Source organism: Alligator sinensis, unplaced genomic scaffold, assembly GCF_000455745.1.
Source record: "Alligator sinensis unplaced genomic scaffold, ASM45574v1 scaffold71_1, whole genome shotgun sequence".
Taxonomy (NCBI): Eukaryota; Metazoa; Chordata; order Crocodylia; family Alligatoridae; genus Alligator; species Alligator sinensis.
Window position 1 is genome coordinate 555,222 of NW_005841834.1, and position 15,980 is coordinate 571,201.

At 39.1% G+C, this 15,980-nt stretch overlaps 1 protein-coding gene across 1 annotated transcript in view; it reads right to left on the minus strand.

Moving 5' to 3' along the window:
• Nucleotides 1-1,842: 1,842 nt before the first annotated feature.
• ZC2HC1A (zinc finger C2HC-type containing 1A) overlaps nt 1,843-15,980 on the minus strand; it is a 53,791-nt gene continuing 39,653 nt past the window's right edge. Inside the window, exons 9-11 of the mRNA XM_025200448.1 lie at nt 12,348-12,467; nt 5,651-5,761; nt 1,843-4,765 (exon numbers count right to left, since the gene is read on the minus strand). Of these exons, the coding sequence (XP_025056233.1) occupies nt 4,579-4,765; nt 5,651-5,761; nt 12,348-12,467 (418 nt within the window). The 3' untranslated portion in view covers nt 1,843-4,578. The remainder of the gene's footprint in view (nt 4,766-5,650; nt 5,762-12,347; nt 12,468-15,980) is intronic.

Here is a 15,980-nt window from a genome sequence, read left to right on the forward strand (position 1 = left end):
TGTTCTCCGCACAGCCTGTAGGTCAATCAGATGCAGTAAAGATGCAGGTTCAGTATCAGAGCACCATGGAGAGCTCCCAACACATGATTCAAAACAAATCTCTAAAGCTGAACTCTTCAAAGCCACCAAAGAAGTTTAATGGGACTCCAAATCTCACTAATAGCCTATAAAAGTTTAGCCTGTAAGATCAAATTTCAGAAACTGTGAGCAGAAATGAAGGAATAAAAGGAAAGCATTAATGGAGAGGCAGAGCAATGGGTAAGGGACTGAAAGCCAGATCCTTGAAAAAAGTATTTAAGCACCAAACTTTTATTTAGGCATGTAATTTCCCATTGATTTCAATACTCCTACTTAGCAGAATAACTTCAAACATAGTAATATACGGAATGGTAATAGGTAGAAAGCAAAATTAACTTTTTTCCCCTTAAAAAGCAGTCCCTTATTTTGTATATTGTAAATTTAGGAAGGCAGTATCTCAATGTGACTGTTGATTTACTAAGCAACAGTCTCACCATTTCTTAACTAACATTATTGAAGAGTTAGTATGATAAACAATCTAAATCTACTCTCACTGATTTTGATACGAAGTTAAGCACTTAAATACCTTTAAAGATCTGGACCAAAATCTCTTGTCTGTTTTTTGGGACATAACATTTCTTTACTTGGTTCTAGTACAAAGAGCTGGTGGCCTAAACTATAAAATGAAAGCACCCAAGGCCTTCACAGGAGGGAAGTTCTTGTGTTAGTACGTTTATGCAGAAAGCCACAACTAACCTTCTCTTCAGCATTGGCTCTTTATGAAGGAACCCATCCTCAGCTAACGGCAGAATGAAAGAACCTTTGTAAGTGACTCCTAGTAGAACACTATGGTAGATAGTAAAAGGTCATAACACCATATGGTTGTTGCATTACTTCCGATTACACCAACAGTTGTTCACATTTTAAATTAGGCAGTGATAATGAATGTATTTAGTAGTTTGGAGGTTCATAGTTCTCTAGTAGCATTTGGCCCATTTTTATTGGGAATTATTAATTAGTGTTATCAATACAACTTTGGACACTATGGGCATGTCCAGACGTGAGTGGATGTTTGGTTCCCCAGGGACAACTAGCAGTGGCGCACCTTGCGCTGCACTTTGGCATGCAGCAAGTTACCCCAGGGTTGGTAAGGGAGGTGGTAAGGGAGGTAGGGTTGGGAAGGGAGGTGGGGGCCAGCACTGTGGTCCTGGGGGCCTCCCAGGGCTGCAGCCACAGAGATCCTGCTGGGTGGAGTCTGGCCGGCAGCTACAGCTCTAGGCGGCTCAGCTCTGTTTTTCCATGGAAGAAAAACCCAGAGCAGCCCCCACACAGGCAGCATGCTCTTGCAGCGTGGAGAACACTAGATTGTATGGTATGCGGCACTTCAAACGTGTTTGAGGTGCCACGTACCACATGACTGCACTCATCTCGATGCACCCTATGGGTCCTTTTTGAAAACATTACAACCCTATAAAGATGCTTGGGAAGATACAGATTCTCCAAATGCTCATTAAGATCCCTCCATCAGTGCTTACTTTTAATTTCTCTCTTCCGCCATCCCGGTAACTATATTGTGTGTTTTATATTCAGTTTAAACAGCATCTGCAAATGAGTATGAAAACCACTCCATCTTTGTTTGCTAAAACATTTGGATGGAAAAGCAGAAGTCTGTGCTGCCAACATGTGCAGTGCAGTCTTTTGTAGACAAAAGCAGAAACTGAAAAAATTGCCATTAGATAAATAATAATGTTCATAAAACTGAACAGGCAGTAAGGCTCTGATAGCTTTACTCTGAAGTAACAAACAGGATAATCAGATGATAAATTCATATTTCATGTCTTTATTGCTGAAGATTCAAACATGTACACAATATATATCAAATGTCACATTACGCAAATTTAGATTAAATTTGCTTAGGTGTGATGCCAAATTAAACTTTAGAATCTCTTGTAAAAACATGCATCAGTTCAAGCTTAAACACATTTTTTTTTTAAATGTACTGTTTCTGGTGAGTGGTTATAAAAACAAACTAAATGGTGCATAACTCAAGGGTAATTTTCTCACAAAATGGCTAAGCCCTGTGTCTCACAATCTCCAAAAAGCCATAGACCATAAATCCATGTACTGTATGCAGAAGACTGAAAACCTGACGTGTTTCAGAAAGACAAACAATGTATTTTACATAATTTCAAAAAGTCCTTCAGCACATCTACTGTTTATAATAACATCTTCAGAAGCTTGTTTCCTTACTGTGCTTTTCCTTTGTATTGTGTGGCCACATTATTATTTGTTTTGCAGGTTTGTTCAAGACTGCTTAGCTGAGGTAATTTGATTATTTTAAAACCCCAAAATGGTAACATTTTTGCTAGTAAGAAACTCAATAGGTCACATGCTGAGTGTGTCAACCTTTAGTGTCCCTTTAACTAACTGACCCATATTGGGCTTGTTCCTCCATCTTTTAACAATCAGAACTCCCAGGAAATCAGTGAGGGTGAAATTCACCCTAGATGGGAGGCTACAGAGACTCGTTAATATAAGCCTGCTGCAGATCCTCCTCCTCCCTTGAGGCTTGCATGTACAAGTGACGCAGGACTGTGATTTCTATATGTAAATATGGAACTGTTAACATTAAAATTCTACCTAGCTTGGTTACTAGAGCTCAAACTTAGCCAAGGTCCATCAAGTCTAGCTATTATAGAAATTTCCTTTCCTAATTACCCACTTGAACACACTAAGTATTGACAGCATAATGGCAATTTCATGGATTGAAAATAAGATAACATTACACTGTGTAAAGGGGCAATTCTGAGGACTGCTTAATTACTAAGCAAAGTTACAAAGGAATTCTGCACCACAGAAATTGTCAATTCTAAAACAACAATAGTTTAGGGCCTATGACAAGCCAGCCTCAAGTTAACTTGTGGGTATTCACTGAAGTCAGAGAAGGGTATCCAGAAAATAGATACCAAAGCTTTTGTTGGCCCCATTATTTGCATTTTCAAAAAACTGTCAATACTATCCTAAGATTACATTAATTAAACATATTACAATGCAATCAGCTACAAAATGCCACCTTAACATAAATCATACACTTATTATATTAGTGGTGGTAGCGAGTTAAGAGTAAAAACTTTTGATGAAACAGCACAATTCAGGAAAGGCACAACTAGCTTCTTTCAGACTGCATTTCCATGGGCAACCAAAACCAATAAATCCTTCAAAACAAAGTTCACAGACTAAGTAACCCAGCTTCTGACTGGTTATTTAAAAATTGCATTACAAAATTTTTAAACAGCCAAAGAGGGTCTGATCATGCTTCCCTTTGAAGTCAAAGTGAGCTTTGCTCTTGACTACAATGTCTGTCGTACTAAGCCCAAGAATACAAAATCATTTATAAAACGTCATTTACATACTATCACATGAAGCATTACTGCTCCATATTACACCTACTTGCATGGGAATAAGAATAAAGTGATGACAACTTCTATCAAACCATACAGTACCAATATATAATTACAAATATTTATTCTGGATCACATTTAGTTAGGAGGGCTATTTTAAAAAATGACATACAATTTATTTTCCACCATGTACTTGTGATCATCCACTGAAGCCACTAATAAGGTCTCATAGCAAAAATCTAAATTTGGAGTATGTAAAGATTTTGCCTTTACCTAGGAAAAAAAAAGGAAGGAAATAAAAAAGGGCAGTGCCTTGTAGTAGGACCTGTAGAAGGGAAGGAGGGCGTTGCTTCAGAAAGTAATTTGGGCAGTTGTGGTAAAGAAGAGTTTGTTTTGAAAAACTGCATTCTTTTTTAAAATTTGTGGTCCCATACTTATAAAATGCCTGTATAACAAAAGAAGTCTCTACTGGTTCTTGTTGAAAGAAGGGAATGTGGAAAGATGTATGGCAAAATGCAGTTAATATACATAAAGAATAAAAAATGTTCACACGGCTATTTATTTAATTAGCTTTAACATATAGTTTTTGAAGTAAACCAAGAAAACAACCATAAAGCCCAATTAGGATAGTATTTTAAAGACATATAATTATTGTATTTTCAATTTATAAGGAGGCACCCCTGTAGTTCTCATATAGTCTAACCATGATAACTTCCAAGTCAGTGTGCCAAATGTACACTGATTTCTTCTTGGAGGAATTTTTAGCCCAATTGTTTATGGCTAGGTCTCTGTGGATGATTATCATCTCAGATGGATGACTTAAAAATATTTTACCTGTTATGATTATACAAAACAAAATAATCAACCCATTTCAATTGGCAAGTGATTTAATATATTTCTACTTCAACTATTTTCCACCCCAAATTAAAGTGTATTTCCTTGAATGGCACAGTTTTAGGTACCTGTTTTTATATGCAGTATACATATTGTATATATAAATTATTATGCAACTAAAAGGATTGCACTCAGCAAAGTTACAACATGGTGTTTCAAGTATGTTTGCAGCATGAAATCTAACTGGAAGTTCTCTAGCTTTCCAATGTGGCAAAAAGCAACAGAGCCTCTGGTCTTCTTTTCCATTTTGCTTTTAATAATATATTCATAGGACCATTCTTCGAATTCCACATTCACAGCAAAACTTTGCCCAATCCACAGGGTACCTGGTTCCACATTCATGGCAGAATTTTGATAATTGCACAGGTGAATTTCCCTCACTGCTTCTTGAACTTCCCCCATTGATTGAGGATGAGCAGTCTCCACTGTCATAGCCCAGTTTGCCATCAGACCTGTTCCCAGATAAAGAATGTTAATATTTATAGCTCAATTCAATTCAAGCTGGTACAAGTATCCATGCAAAAAATTGCTAAAGCTATCACCGAGGGATTTTTTAAATTGATGTTGTAAAAAGGATAAATCTTCCATGTATTTGAATATCCCTGCTGAAATACTCCTTATTTTCTAATAATAAAAATATCATTAAAGAAAAATAGCATAAGAAATAGAAGAAACAGATGCAACATCTGAGTCACTAACTGATCTAAAATTTTTAACACTGACCTAGCAATTACTTTATAAAAATGTAGCCCTAACTCAACAAAGCTCAATATGAGTGCACCATATACCTGAATACAATTTAGCATCACAGCAGAGGAGAGGGGAGACAGGAGGGGAGCATGGGGGATTTGTTGTTGCTGTTTTGTTTTTTAAAAGACAGACTTGCTTCTGGTGCAATTTCCACACATGCTAAGCATCACAGTTCCAGCTAACTGCAAAGGAGGTGCCTGGTGTTCATAACATAAGGAGATCAGGGCTGTGGTATTTTCTCTGAGTCTTGTTGAGTTAGAACTACAAACTTCCTATTTTCTCAGTTTCTATATGCAATGATGAACTTAAAGTTCTGTATTTTTAGGTTGAAAGTAATTGCATTTCCTTAACACTTCCAACTAATCCATGGTGTTCCCTTATCTTAGAGAGCTATAATTTGAAAATTATATAAAGCTAGGGCCCAAAAATATGCCAAACCCACAATCAAAGCATACTAAAAATGTTAAACCCACAGACTTGAATTAAGAGACTACCACTGTTTGTGAATATTCCTTCCCAACAAAAGTCAAGTACTTCCTTAAACTGAAGCCTGTTACTAACAAGAGCACAAAAAAGATAAAAACTACCTGCTTGAGTAACTTTCCGCATTATAAGTTTTTCTTTTGCTTGCTAGAGCAGCTGTGCCTGCACTTCTTGCCAAACTGGGAGGTGTTGATGTTCGAGTTTTTACTGTACCTCTAGAATAGATATTCAGTAAAATTAATTGTTACATTAATAAATACAAGGTTTAACAAAAAAAACAAAAAAAACACAACTACATAGCCATGACATTGCCAGCAATTTGCAAGAACAGCAGCAGTTCATAAGTTTTCATCAGTGACAGAGTACAGAGACCCAACACTGATTAGCAAGGACCACAGAATGTCAGGATTCAAATCTGTGGATAATTTTAAAAACCCATGGTCTAATGGCGTACATATCCATGTATCACGCTGGAATAAAGGTAGGGCACTGACCATTGGTTTCTCATGCTACAGAATGCTTCTACCTCCTTACTGACAGCAAGTGATTTTTACACTAGGAATGACAGAAGTATTTTGAAGGATGGTGGTCTTGCACCCCTCCCCTTCACAGCTACTGTCAAGTAAGCCACCTGACTGACTTCCTGGGCATCTATACACATGCTCTGGGGTGGGGGGAAGAGGGAGCCCTTTAAATCAGAGCAGCTCTCGGGAGCACTTGCAGCATCTCGTGTATCCAGCATCCCATGCTTCAAAATGGAGGTAGGGGCAGTTCAACTAAAGATTGAAGAACAATCTTTAGTTAAAGTGCCCCCACCAACATTTTGAAGTATGGGGATGCGGAATACATGAGACACAAAGGCTGTGACATTAGCACACATCAGAGCAGGCGTTGGGCACGTGTGTAAGTGCCCTTTGTTCTCAGCCACCTGAAGGACATTTAAGATGGTTACTACTTTCCAGCTTATGGAAAAAATAACCACCTTTGGTGCAGCCATCTTTCTTTTCAGCATGAGTGCTGGGGAAACATTTCCATTGTTCAAGAGAGAAGTAGCACCCACCTTTGATAGCTCTGCCAGAATTACTCTTATACCAGGCTTCAATGATTTGGCAATAGAAGGGAGGGAGTAGCTCTCAAGAACAGCCATGAGAATGGAAAGGAATTGGTAGTACACAGCTAATGATATACTCGTGTTCAACTCAAAGTCTGTGGTCAAAGTCTACTTGATTTGAAGAGGAGGCATCCTAACATCGACAATCTGTCTGCATTCCCTCAGGAGCTGTATTATCATGAGGAGGAGAAAGCATCCTTCACCATTAGGAACCAAAGGTTAGTTTACTGCCTTGTTCCAAAGACTTGCCACAAACCATGGTTGGGTGAATTTCTAATTTGGTGCATTTTCACTGGCCTTTAGAATACATGACATCACATACATGGGTTCCAGCATATTTCTATTAATTTAAACATTCTTCACCCGCAAGTCATAATTTTGACTTTCTTATGCATTTGCGAATTAGGTTTAGTGTGTGTTAAAAAAAATAAAATGATTACATATAAAGAGCATGTTCACTGAGAACTCAAATGCATCAAACAGAAATTCACAAATCAGTTTTAGGCAAACCCCAGTGCTCCTTTCAGCATTATAAACATCTTTGAGACTAAACTGTAGCAACTGTAAGGAAGAAAAATGTAAACTTCAATAAACTGAAATGCAATGTTTATACCACAGAGGACACAAACCAATGAGTTTCAAATATTAGACAGCATGTTGTAAATATATATTTTAACCTTACCTGCCTCAGTAATAGCCAAGGATAGATTAAGGTAGGATGCTTGGCTCCTGGGATTTGGAACCAGTGGTCTGAACATTGCAGTGGAAAATTAAGAAAGGGGAGTGATCAAACAATTAAGCACACAAATCAGGAACTCGAGGTCTATGTTCAAAGTTCAGCCAAGTAAAAATGGATGCAAATCCCACTGAAGTAACTGGTTTCAAGGACAGTGACATGTACTTGTGTCAGGAAAGAAGGTGGCCCAACACTCACTAGCCAATGCATTGATACTGTGGCACTGGACAACTCACTGAAACCCTCTTATATTTTTCCTATGACAAGACGGACAGTCCTATCAATCTATGAAAGGCATTGGAAGGATTGCTTCATAAAAATTCCTGTAGAATACAGTAGGCCTTAAGCTATTTAATGGGCAGATAGTATAGAGTTACTTGTATTTGCTTGACTATAGTTTGGCTAAGAGGAGAGCAGGCAAAGAAAATTCTCAGGTGAGATAACAATGTAAGGCACAAATTATTTTAGAAAACTTAAGAGTAAAATGTATGGAACAAAAATGGGGTAAAGTTTGCAATGTGCCTCAAGTACCTTTAGTGGTTTGATGATAGACAAAGCTAATTTTAGACAAAATAAATCTTACATGAGAAATAAGAATAGGTACTCCTGTAATGTTCATATACCAATTAGGAATGCTTTTATATTTTTACCTTATTTAATAAGGCTTTTTATATTTTAGCTAAGTGATAGAGTATGAAAACCAGGTCCACTTTGGGCTTTTAGACTTCAGTCTTGAACTATGGTTCTTACCAAATTACCCACTTGTAAGTATACCTGGTTAGCACTATTAGCAATTTATTTTTTTTAAACCTTTTCCTAATGGGCTGGCCACCTGTTAGTGGCTTTTTAAGATTTGTAAGACAGAAATTTTAAGATTAAAGTAACTTCAAATACTGACAAGAATGTTATGCTTTGAGATAAACGTGCATTTTAGAATTTTTAATCAATTGCTTGATATGTCTTATCCATACTGTTTAGTAATTTATACATCATATTTCTATATTTCTTCACTGAATTTGTTATTAAAGTTTTAGGTTTTTATGTTGTAGGTCAACACTCTGTAAATGATCATTTAAAAACCTCCAAACCAAAACAAAGCTCACAACCTATGTTGAAAGTACATTAGACTATGATATCAAGTTCTCAAAAGTAAGGAAATGCCAGAATTAAGGCAGTTTTTAGATACATGATCACATCCTATATCTATATTATCCATTCTAAAACGGAATGCTCTTTCTGCTTTGGTTACACAGTTCTTATATGCACCTAGTCAAGTCATTTAAACCAAACCTTTCATATGTGACTCATCTTTCCTGCTTACGCAGGGGGTCGGACTCGATGATCTATTGAGGTCCCTTCCAACCCTAACATCTATGAATCTATGAATCATGTAACCCTCATTTTCTGAGTTCATGATTTGAGACTCCAGGATCTAATTTTCAGCTATACAATGCTACAACATTCAAAAAATTAAGTCCAGTTTCAAGTCATCTAAAATTTGTCCTCAAATCTTTCAATACTTCAGTTTCTCATTTGTAACACACAGGCTCCTTGCAGATGTTAACATCTCCACCCCACCCCGCCCCAAACTGTGCTTTACCAGAAGCAGCAGCATGTTATTTCGGCCCAGCGATGCGGCATCTATGCAGATCAGGGTGCTTCAGCAGAGCTTTTTGGTGCTTTTATCTAAAGCTGATTCAACTAGCTACTAGATAAAAGCTCCCAAAAAGCCCCACACACTAAGGTGCCCAATCTATACAGACATTGGACAAGCCAGCTCCAACTACCACAGCACTGCCTTTTCTGGGCACGTGCTGGGCTTGGCATGGGAATGTGAGGAGTTTAAAAGTAGTGTGTCATTTTTTGTTTTGTTTTTTGTCTGCAAGCAGCCACAGATCACGGTACTCCTTCAGTAGAATATACTTTGAAAAAAAATTCTTTAAATGTCATTAAACACTCAAATATTACAAAGATGAGTGCCAGAGGAAAGCATTCAAGGAAGCTGGTGAAGTTCTTCAGAGCCGCCTCTAAATAGTGAGCAGCAAGATGTGTGTGGTGCACAACAAACGAGGAGAAAATGAACAGCTGAATAGCTGTTCATTAAACTAACACTGACATTCTTTTCACTAGATGAGGTATGGGCCCTGTGGAACACTGAGAATGCAATCATGCAAAGACATACACAATTGGGGTGAATGAAGGTTTCAAAGGTAATCATAACTCTGGCATTTCATCACTTTACAGCAGGTGGTTTTACAGCCTTAATGTTCTTTTAGCATAGTTTTATGTACATAACTTCCTAGTTTATTTTTTAAAATCAAAACGAGTCACTAATTAACTTACATATTTCAGCTGCTAGGTTAAAAGTATTAGATTGACTTAACAGACTGTTGCCTATTGTGCTAATAGAGTCCCAGCTGCAGCACACTGTCATCATCCAAGTGTATCAATGCTAGGGGAGGATGTAAGTTGCCCATCAGTGGGTTTCACTGATATTTGCTAACAGAGAAGTGCGAGAGGCTCTAGACTGAAGGTTTCAAGAGGCAACCCTAATTCTAGCATGTCCTCACTTTGGAGTGGCTGACTTCACAGACATACAAAGCTGTATGTACCATTATAAGCGAGTTCCTAGTTTGTAAGAAAGCATCCTCTAAAGGGCACTGACTCTTGCTCATGCTGACTTCTGATCTTCCCCCTCCAACCTGTCCCTATCTCAATCCTGTCCTTCCCCACCAATCACCTTCTCCCAGTAGCATTGTTCTTGCAATGAAGTAGGAACCTAATAATCTGTGGAGTGTCAAAACTTCAAAAAAGATAAAGCACTGCCCCAGCTATAAAAAAAAACAAATTACATCAAGATGCATCTTGAGAAAAGGAGAATTAGAAGAAAATGCCTGTTTGAAAAAGATGAGGAAGAACGAATACAAAAGAAGGGCTATTTAGCCCTGTTCCAATCCTACTGCCACCAGCTGACAAATGGGATATTTGAAAGTAGTCTGCATAATAAATTATTAGGGGTGCACCAATAAAAATACCAATGGCTGATTATTAACGAACCATATCAGCTGATACTGATCTGATTGCCGATATACAGTCCAGCAGCTTGGAGAGCAGTGTCCAGCTGGTAAGTCTGTTGGGGGTAGGAGGGAGGGTGGGGGAAGGGATGTGGGAAGCAGATTGAGGCCCCCACAGCAAATTGCCCCGAGGAGAGGGACTGGGGCAGGTGCAGGACAAATTCGCAAGAGGCTCGTCCAAGTCGGAGGCTCCCACTGCTGGATGCACCTCCAGGGGAGGCATGGGGACCCCATGCCCTCTATTTCACATCCCCCACCATGCCTCCCCCAGGGGTACATGCAGCAGCAGGAGCTCCCCCCACCAGGCCCCCCAAACCAGCCACTCACAGCTGCATCCCGTGCTCTGCCCCACCCCAGCTGGGCAGCACCTGTCCCAGCCCCATTCCTCCCTCACTGTGAGGGCCTCAACCTGTCCCCCACCACACCCCTTCCCCCCAAGGACTGACTAGCCAGATGCTGCTCTCCAAGCTGCCAGGCTGAACACATGCATGCTGAGGCTGTGTGCATGCATGCAGAATTTAATTTGTGACATTAGCCGCATTGGCCAAAAAAAATCTGACTGCTGATGATGTCAATTTTCCTTTTATCAGTGCCAACATGATATGGACCAGTATATCGGTGCACTTCTACAATTATCTCTTGTCTTTATCCAGTTATTTTGTTCCTATTTTATGAATCGAGTCAACATATTATGCTTACTTCCTATATCCTGACATAACCCAAAATAGTTTTTTCCTTTTTTTTTGGACAGCTGTACGTGACATCACGGCTTGAGTTTATGGAAGTGTACTTACCTTACATGTTCTTCAAATTACATGATCTGTTCGGGCAGCTGACTACGCACAACTTTAAAAGCAAGGTTTTTCCAGAGTAGTTTACATATTTATGGATCAACCATTACTGCCACCAGTGGCAGGGTCCCTCTAGACATCTAGGGTTCCTATACACATGCTCCAATGCATTCTAACTAGAACGTGTTGGAGCAGACTCACTTAAATTGAGTCTGTTCCATGTTCTAGTTAGAATGCTCTAGCATCACTGCAGCATCACCTATATAAGTTCCCATGGGTTTAAAAAAGGCTACTGGGGTGCTTTAATTAAAGTCTGTTGGATGAGCTTTAGTTAAAGCATCCCACAGACATTTTTAAATATACAGGGGATTAACACGTGATCCTGCTGCATTTTAATTAGAGCAGCTCTCTGGGAACAAAAAACAGAATCCGTGAGAATAATTAAACCTCAAAAATATTTTTTATGAGGCATAATTACTACTTTTAAATGGCAAATTATTGGGGAAATGCACAAAAGTCAACATTTCTCCTGATCACTTAGTGATAACTGAGACATTGCATCCATTTCTTACTTAAAGATATGGAAATATTGTTTCACATATTTCTTTTCAGATAGTGATAAGTAAATACTAAATTTTAACTGATTTAAAAATATCAGCTATGTAGCAAGAATATATTTATCTCTGCTTTGTTCTCCATGTTTAAATGCCTACTATAGAAGAAGCTTTTTGTCAGCATTGTTAACATGACATAACTTATTATATTTAGTTTGGAATAAAGAGGAAGAAAATGTTAACAGAGAAGGCCTTTGAAGTCAAGCCTAAGAAATAGCCATTTTCTTCCCTGTAAATTTTTTTATTTCCTATAAAATTTACAGCAGGCAAATTTATGTGAACAATGGAACAAGTTACTTATTCATGTCCTCTCTCCCATAAAACAATAGGATTTGGTCCATCAGCAGATAGTTATTTAAAAAGTTCATAATGAGGTTTGGTATACTCCAAAAGTCAAAATTCATTTTTAATTCTCTAATCCTTTAGAAAACATATCCAAAAAAACAGGCAAGCCACACTGATTTGCAATACTTACTTGTTAATGGGCAACAACTCATTTGGTCTTTTGATGGTACTGTCTGTTTTTGTATCACTGTCATACAACCTTTGCACATCTCTTCCAGTTCGCAGTGGTGGGCCTAACTTGTCCATCTTACTATCAAAATATATAAAGGTGTACCCATAAGGAGGTTGCTAGTTTGCCGTTTAAAATATTGCAAGTATTTCAAAGAAACAGTCACAATTAAACATTTGTCTTGCTCACTAAAATTGCAATTCTTATTCAAATATAATTAATCATATCGGCTATAGCTAGAGACCTTAAACTTTCAAGGAACAAACGAGCTTCAGGACATAATTTTCTGTTTTTTTTAAAGGACATCCTTCACAAGTACCAAACACTACAGTCTCTATTACAGTTGTGCAGACACTACATCAACGTTAGCTCATCCTAATTTAGGCTATTTTAACATTATATAAATCTATAAAGCTCAGTTTATTATGAATACAGAAACATTTTTTTTTAAACAACTAGCCACAAGTGGGCTTATGGGCAGAAATCAAACAAAGTTAACTAAGAAAGTGATACTGAAAATGGATGAAACAGTAAATAATATTTTTCACATAATGGTGGAGTGAAGGATAAGAGAAAAGCATTGTTTTCTATTTCCCATCTAAAAATATCAGAGCGCAATTCTTTTTTTCATTTTCCTCCCTCTCATACGGCAGAGTAAATCTGAGTGAGGCCGCCTGCTTTCCCAAACAAAACTTCAGAGACTGGAATATTTAAGATTTAAGTAGAGCACATTACTAAGAAACAGTCATTTCTTTTTAGCTACATATTTATTTCCAGAAGCTTAGCAGAATGTTAAGAGATTGTGTTACAAAACCCATACTTAAAAAAATTGCAACTTAACAAGTAACAGACCAGAAAAAGGCTCCCCTGACATATCAGGAGTATGTTTTAGAAAAAAATAAAGATTCTGTCATCTTTCACAGATTAATCTGCTTTCTACTTATTATTCTAAAAATTGGCTAGAACAGTTGCAGCCAAATCTAAAGACAGATAATTCTGGTGAAAAAACAAGTTTATCTGACTGAAATTAAAGACCAAACAGATAAGAAGGAGAGGCGAGGGGAGGAATTATCTGTATAGCATATATCAGCTTCTGTTATTAAAAATTACACAGGCATTTTTTACTTTAAGGGACACATTTCAAATACCTGTGTAACTAATAACAAGTGTTGATTATTAAATATATATTTAATACATGATAATAATACCAATGATAATAATACTTGTAAAGTTACACGGGCATTTGAAATGTGCCGCTTAAAATGAAACCACCTGTATAATTTTAACAGCAGAAGCTGTCATATGCTTTTCTCCAGTGCCCCAAAAGGATGTTAACAGAAAGCAAGAGAATAAGGCAGCAGAAATTTTTTTTCAAAGCTTCTTTAGAGAAAAGGGGAATTGATTTGTTAAAAAAAAACAAACAAACCAACAAACCCACAGAACGTTCTACATTTCCTGTCATAGGGCATTAATTAACACCATTCATTGCTGTGATTACATTGATATGCCATAACTTCATAAACTCTTAATTCCTCAAAACACCTTCAAGCTTTTTTTTGGCTTCAATAACTGGTTATTTATCTTGTAAACCTCTCTAACAAATATTGTTTTCATAGAATCATAGAAGTAGGGTCGGAAGGGACCTTGTAGATCTTCAAGTCCAACCCCCTGCCTGGGCAGGAGGAAAACTGGGCTCAAATGACCCGTCAGGTAGGCATCGAGCCGCTTGTTAAAGACCCCCAGGGTAGGAGCCAGCACTGCTTCCCTTGGAAGTCGGTTCCAGATCCTAGCCGCCCTAACTGTGAAGCAGTTCCTACAGATGTCTAATCTAAACCTACTCTCCAACAACTTATTATCCTGGGAGGCGCTAGGGGAAAAAAGGTCACCCCCAAACCCTTCTGGTCCCCCCTAGTGAGTTTATAGATGGTCACCAGGTCCCCCCTCAGCCTTCTCTTGTGAAGGCTGAACAGGTTCAGGTCCCGGGAGGATCACCTCCTTGGCCCTACTTGAGATGCATCTGTGGATGCACGATAAGGTCCGGTTAACCCTGCTGACCGTGACCTCGCATTGTCGGCCCATGTTCATCTTGGAGTCATTATTGACTCCAAGATCCCTTTCTGCCTCCGTGCTCTCAAGAAGGGAGTTTCCCATCTTATAAGTGTGCTGCTGGTTACTACTGCCCAAGTGCTGCACCCTGCACTTGTCCGTATTGAAACGCATCCTGTTTTTGTTAGCCCAGCCCTGCAACCTATCCAGGTCTTGCTGCAGTCTTTCCCTCCCTACTAGCGTGTCCACCTCACCCCAAATTTTGGTATCATCAGCAAATTTGAACAGGTTGCTTTTCACCCCATTGTCCAAATCGCTGATAAAGAAATTGAACAGTGCAGGCCCAAGGACCGAGCCCTGGTGGACCCCACTGCCCACTTCCCCCCAGGTCGAATATGACCCTTCCACCACCACCCTCTGAGTACGACCCTTCAGCCAATTTGCAATCCATCTGACTGTGTAGGCATCAATGCCACAGTCGCCTAGTTTTTTAATGAGGATGGGGTGGTCGACAGTGTCGAAGGCCTTGCTGAAGTCCAGAAAGACTACATCCACGGCGACACCTGCATCCAATGCTTTTGTGACCTGATTGTAAAAGACAATCAGGTTGGTCTGACATGACCTGCCCCAATTTTGACTGCCTCTATAACATCTTCATTTTTAAGGCACTAAAGCCCACAGTTTGCAAAATGCTATAGAAACCTACTGAGGTTTTTTTGTGAAGGCCCTGGTATCCACTCTTGCAATTTACATTCTCTACAGTGTCAGGGGACATTTCTGTATAATGAACAACAGAACTAACAATATTAAATAAAGTTGCAATTGCAATTCTTATAGTGTACAGCTAGAAGGAAACACTAATCTAATCTCACCTCCTATGAAAAAACATAGGCCAAAAGACATACTGATGTTACTTCCCATTTTTCTAACAGAAATTGTCCAGTTCAAGCAGGAATTAAAAATTTAACTCTTTTTTGAACCAGCCTATTTCTTTGTTAGAATTATACAGACTAAGCTCCTTGATTATTCACTTTAAGGGCACCTCCACACATGCAGGTAAAGGCACGATGGATTCAATGTGCAGTCCACACAGTTGCGCCTCCTGACATGCCATATGTGCATGTGCATGGCAAGAGATGTGATTGTGAGATCATGCATTAGATCCCATCACACCTCACTGCCAGGGGGATCCCATCAGGGTTCACCTGCACCAGCAAGAAGCAGCTGAGGGGCTCCCAGCCATGGAGGAGCCCCACACACCCCTACAGCTGGGGGACAGCTGCTACAGCCTCCCAGCTGGAGCCCCAAAGTTTCATGGAGTGCTGCCAGGGGTGGGAGACCATAGCTGCTCTGATCTCCAAGCTGTGGGAGGCTCCACACACCCCCAGGGCTGGAAGACTGAAGCAGAACCCTACAGTTGCTAGGACCCAGAACTCCACAGCTGTGGACTCTGGGTCACAGCACCAGAGAGGCAGCTGCTAGGACCCCCAGGTCCGCAACTCTGGGCTCCAACAGCCTTGGGGCACTGCTGGAACCCAGAGTCCACTG